Genomic DNA, 5,887 nt, shown 5'->3' with positions numbered 1-5,887 from the left:
ATGGACATTGATTCTCCATCTGGAAAGATCAAATGGCCCACCTTTAAAAAGCCAAAGTGGGCAATTTCTAAACCGAAGGTAAATGGTCCTGATGTTGATTTAGATGCTGATCTCTCTAATCCTGATATTGATCTCTCAGCTCCCAAGATTGATGGTAAAATACACACACCAGACCTCAATCTAAAGGCACCGAAAACACAACTGCAAAGCCAAAAGTTAGATCTCAATGCCAAGATGCCAAACGCTGAACTGGAAGCGCCTGATGTCACAATAAAATCTCCAAATTTGGAGACCAACCCACCAAAACTAGCCCTTGAAGCACCTGATGGACAAATAAAAACACCAGATTTAGAGTTAGATTCACGTCTTGGAGACTTCAAAATGCCTCATTTCAATGTCCCAGCACTTGATCTTTCAAGCCCAAATGCAGGAATTGAGGCACCCAAAGTTAACTTGAGCAGTCCTACAGCTGATGCCAGCATTTCTGTTCCTGCAGTGGAACTGAATGGACCAAAGGTGGAAGGACCCAAAGTTGACATTAACGCTCCAGATGTAGATGCCAATGTTGAGAAGTCCAGATTGCCACATTTCAAAATACCAAAGTTCAGCTTTTTAGGGTCGAAGCTGAAAACTGGAGAGATCAATGCCAGTGCAAGCCATGATAATTATGATGATGACAATGATGATGACGATGGTTCAGATATTGAAACTGATATTCCTATATTCAGATTACATTCACTACCCAAATCAACCATTGATGCCTTTGGTGATTTTTCTGATCCATTTGGCTTATCAAAACGTGACAATGAAGAACAGGACTTTGTTGTAAGAAAAGGGATAAGACTGCCAGTAAGTAATACAGCAACAGCAGCGGGCAAAATTGATGTTATGCAGATATTGAAATTGTCAAAGGAAAAACCCTCCAGTGTCTTACAAACAGAAGATGCTAATCTGAGACTTGCTGCTCCTAGTCTAGACGTCAGTGCCTCTAGAGAAGCAGAAGATTCCTCTCTAGGTACTTTAAAAATAGAAAAGCCCGGGTCTGTAGAGGGTTCAGCAGATGAAAATCAGAGACTATCCCAGGGTCTTGCCAATATGCTTTGTCTTGGCTCTGATGATTCAGATGCTGTCTGACTCTTAAAAACTAGGACTTAAATCTGAAATGCTGTCTGTACATACCTGTACTTAAATCAAATTCACGTCTGTTTGTATTATGGTAATAGAATCAATTTTTTTTAATAAGCTAAGTCGATATTCCTGTTATTTATGCAAGCTTTTTTCTAAACTTTTTCATTTGAGTACATTTTACCTAAACTGCAAACTGCAAACTGTAAACTGCGTGTTATCAAAGTAAACAGAACTCTGAGTACTGTTTTACAATTTAACATTTTAAGATCAATTTGTGAATGTAATTGTCGTTGCTTAATAAATCACTAAAACATCCTCAAGTCTGATTCCTTTGTTTTAGGAGAACCAGATGGTTTATTTTCAAAGAGCTATAATGGATAGATAGAGTACTTGCAGTTTAATTTTGTTTCTAAAAATCTCAGCTGTTAAAAATTAGTATGTTGATGTGAATTTCATTGAAATATAAACTTACAATCATTTAATGAGATTAAAAACCTTGCTGAGTTGTACAATCTCTTTTTCAAAAGGCACTTGGCAAATTAAAAGCTAGACTTTATTACAAAGTACCAACTTTATTTGCCAAAGCTCATTATTTGCCAAAGTTACTTGGGGGAGAACCAAATATTTTAGCTGTCTGAAATAATCTGTTCCCCCTCCATAACATGGGAACAAATTAATTTACCAGCAAGTCTTTAACTGTGTTTAATCCTCTCTTCATCAACAACAAATCCTGTGAATTTGGTAACATTTGCTGTTTATTTGCTAAAGTTACTTGTGTAAGTAACTTTACCTTCAAAGAGCAGGGTTGGCCCAAGCCTCCATGGGGCCCTAAGCGAAATTCGGTTTTGGGGCCCTCTAGTTCTACTAACAATGTGGACTGGCTGCAATCAGCAGTCCGATCATTAGATCATTCACACACCTCCTATGAACTTATTGCATGTCAGGCAGTGCTGTTTACATTATTTACATGTATGTATGTGTAGGAAACATTTATTGGCCAACTGATTTATTGACCAGTTGATTTCTGGGCACCAATTTCCTTAATTTTGAGGGATTGTGATTGGCCGATACTTACATCTGAAGCCCATCTTATCCCCTAATCTTATCTTTGTCAGCAAAGGTTTATAAATCAGCCCTTTGTCCTCTTCTGCTCTGCAGTGAAAAGTTTGACTGACATACTGGACCACCAAGTCAGGTCTACACATTTGCAGTTAACAATATTCACCCCAGTGTTGCCAACTCAGTGACTTTCTTGTTATATTTAGTGGCATATCAGCCAAAATCAAAATCGCCAGGTCAGGCTTTTTAAAGATCGGTAACTAGGGATCGGCCAGAAAACTGCAATTGATGCAGCCATACACCCATATTCGTGACATTCTTTGATTAAATAAATTTCTCTTAAGCGTAACTCCAATAGCTAAAAATTTAATTTATACCAGGTGAGTCTTTCTCCCCTGGAATGCAGACTGGGACCAGTACCATGTTGATTCTGAGCCTTTAACAGAAGTTTCACATAACTTAGAAGTTGATGTAAAAATAATGTTTGTTTTAGCCACAAAATGATTATGCTCAGCAGCAAACAACATATTCCCCAACTAGAGCATAGAGTAGCTAATCGATGTAGCAGCTATGTAGCCTGACATAAAAATATTTTGCTATGTAATGTCAAACATTGAGAAGTTTTAATTATTGTTATCAAATGTTATCAAACACGGCATTTTGAAGCCAAAAATACCTCAGAAATATACAGAGTCAACCATGAGAATCAACTCATTTAAAGTTAAAACTCAGTTTCACACAAATACAAAGACCCTAGCATAAATGTTTGGCTGTTGAACTGGACCGTTCCAGGTCGCTATCAAGCTAATTTTCTATTGGCAGCTTTACAAATCTTTTAAATTGCATTACATTACCAAGGCACCTTTATCTTGGCTTTTATTCTATTCTTCCTCTTTCTTTTCTCCTTCCCAAAACAATGTTTTTGAGACATTGTTTTGCTTACTTAACTTCTGACCGGAGCTTTGGACGTTTGGATGGTCTGCATGTTGCACGACAGCTCATATTACCGGCAAAATGTGCGGTACCTACCGCGGCCACCAGGGGCCCCCAAAGAGCAATTTATTTTTGTTTCTTATTATCAATAAAATAATTTCTACATACATGATCAAATATTATTGTAAAAACAAATCATTTCATAGTGAAATTATGTGTCTTTGATACTATGACAGAAATTATTACTAAAAAAAAAAAAAAAATCAGCTCCACTGAGGGGGCCCTTTAGTGGCCCTGGGGCCCTAAGTGGCTGCTTAATTTGCTAATGCCTGGGCCCTGCCAAAGAGAGTGGAAGAGGGGAATAGATTATTTCAGGCACCTGAAATATTTGGTTCCCCCCTTCATAATTTTGGCAAATAAAGAACAAATGATACCAAATTCACAGGATTTATTGTTGGTGATGAGAGGATTAGACATGCTGGTAAATTAATTTGTTCCCATGTTATGGAGGGGGAACAGATTATTTCAGGCAGTTGAAATATTTGGTTTCCTCCTCATAACTTTGGGAAATAAAGAGCAAGTGTTACCAATTCTACAAAACGATGGCCAAACACAGATCAGCCAACCCATGAAATGTAGACTCAATAATTGCTTTGTGCCATAATGAAAGAGTCATGTGTTGAGCCAGACCATTGTGCCACTAAACATCACATTTGACTTCCACATTAATGGCCAGGAAATATTAGAGATTCTTAAAAATGTGTCATAATTCTCCTGTTTGCGAGGTCTTCCAGCAGTGCCACTGCATCCATTGTGCAGCATTCACACAAGTGTCACCTCTGTATTTAAATGTTTACAGTGATGAGTCAGCACATCAGCATATTCTCCCACCATCAAGTTTGTTTTTTGTAGATCACAATCTTGGTATGGAAAGTGTCGTACGCCTGTACGACACTTTCGTACAGGCGAAATTGACAGCACACATTTATAAATGTGTCAATAGCACATTTTGTGCTGTCGACATATTTATAAATGTGTCGTAAGTTTTATGCCAGTTAGATCTGCATTTACCTGAATTGCTCACATGAAACAATGTCAAGCTGAATTCAAACATGACAGATACTAGGGGCTCTAGGGGCTAAGGGCTCTTGCATAAAGGAATATGCAGCTTTAATACAAAAAGTTGGGAGTAGAGACAAATATTGAAAAAGTGCAACACTAAAAATAATTCTGATGCATAGAACTGTGAGCACGCATGTGACTGCACATCAAATTTGTAACAAATTTGTAAATTTGCAAATTTGTACATCCCAATTTGCAAGAATTAGAGAGCTCTGTAATGCTGGGGTCACAGAGTTCCAGGATCATTGCCTTGGGGAATCTGAAGTGGCTAATAAGCCAGTCATCGTCACATGGCAGCCTTTCTGAGCACAGGCTCCTTCTGACCCCTTCCACTGGTGATGTCCTCCAGCAGTGCAAAAGCTGCCATTATTCCACAATTATATGCATCTTTGCACAGCTGTTAATGGGCTTTTGTGATCTGTCCACCTTAAGAACAATCATACCTGACTTGTGTGGAGTACTGACCTGATGCCGTTTTGCTTTTCAGTGAGATCATTTACATGCATTTCATGTGCATCAGCGCACATTTACATGTAAATACGTCTAAACGTAGACGTATTTACATGTAGTAATGTATTTACATCTACATGTGACAAAAATTGAGGAAATTTGCTGTTTAGATCCAATTTATGTTTTCACATCTTTTTTTTAGGTGTTGAATTATTGTATTAGGCTAAATGTGGTTCAGTTCATCAATTGGGTTTAAACAATAAAAAGTTAAAATCATGAAAAGCATTGGATTCAATGCTACTTAAATTAAATAACAGTGGACTCGGATATTATTGTCCAAAGAAAAGGTTTGCGTACCTGTCGCACATTTGTCCAGCAGGTCAAAAGTTTATTCACATCTATATGTGAATAAATGTTCATGCAACATTCATTTTCATACAAGGCAACTTGTGCAAGAAACGTTGCATATGAAACGTTTAAACATGAGGCTCCTGACTCTCAAATGGCTACCTGCAGCATGCAGTCAAACCAAACGTCATACATTATAGATATAAAATACAAGTAAGTTTAGGGAGGGGATTTTCCCCAACAGCTTGGACATTAGGTTGTTGAAATAGCAAAACGACTCCAAAGTGATTTAAACATGTTTTATTCTCAAATATGGGCACAATGTCATTTAAAACATATTAAACATGAACACTGACCATTTTCAAGTGGCTATGTTCTATATTCTATATTCTGTGTATTCAGACATTGGCTCTGCCTGTGTGTACTTCATTCACTGGAAAAAAAAAATCCAACCAAATCTCCAGTCAGTTCTTAACTTTTCACTTTTTTAATGTTTGGAACATAACATCGAATTAATTTCAGAAATCTGTCTTGATTGAAGCTCCTGAAAAGTACGGAACTGTGATTTTAAAATTTGAATAAGTATGGAGCTGTGATTTTTGTGCAGCTATATCCTATTAAAGTTAGTTTTACAACATGAGGAGGAGAGGTTTATCAAAGCAAGCAACGGGAAAGTATCAGGTATTTCCTGGTCTGGGAACAAGTATGTCAAACAGCCGGCAGTTTACACTCAGTCCTAACAGGAATTCAACATCAACCATTTATGTAAAAAGTATTATTTTAGGGGTCTGAGAGGAAGGTTCAGAGAAAATCCATGCATTCACAAAGAGAGAATGGGCTGCACAGC

The 5,887-nt window shown here is 37.6% G+C and overlaps 1 protein-coding gene across 1 annotated transcript; it reads left to right on the top strand.

The window, feature by feature from the left end:
- On the top strand, nucleotides 1-1,443 carry LOC107833185 (neuroblast differentiation-associated protein AHNAK-like). The gene has a single exon (XM_016661699.1). The coding sequence runs from the start codon at nucleotides 1-3 to the stop codon at nucleotides 1,132-1,134; it is 1,134 nt and encodes a 377-aa protein (XP_016517185.1). The 3' UTR covers nucleotides 1,135-1,443.
- Nucleotides 1,444-5,887: the final 4,444 nt, after the last annotated feature.

The sequence above is a fragment of the Poecilia formosa genome, unplaced genomic scaffold (assembly GCF_000485575.1).
Source record: "Poecilia formosa unplaced genomic scaffold, Poecilia_formosa-5.1.2 Scaffold340, whole genome shotgun sequence".
Lineage (NCBI taxonomy): Eukaryota > Metazoa > Chordata > Actinopteri > Cyprinodontiformes > Poeciliidae > Poecilia > Poecilia formosa.
The sequence above is the reverse complement of the archived record's forward strand: the minus strand, read 5'-3'. Positions and strand labels throughout refer to the sequence as shown.

Bases quoted from the DNA above. Each gene is read 5' to 3' on its own strand.
- LOC107833185 (XM_016661699.1), top strand. From the start codon at position 1: ATGGACATTGATTCTCCATCTGGAAAGATCAAATGGCCCACCTTTAAA.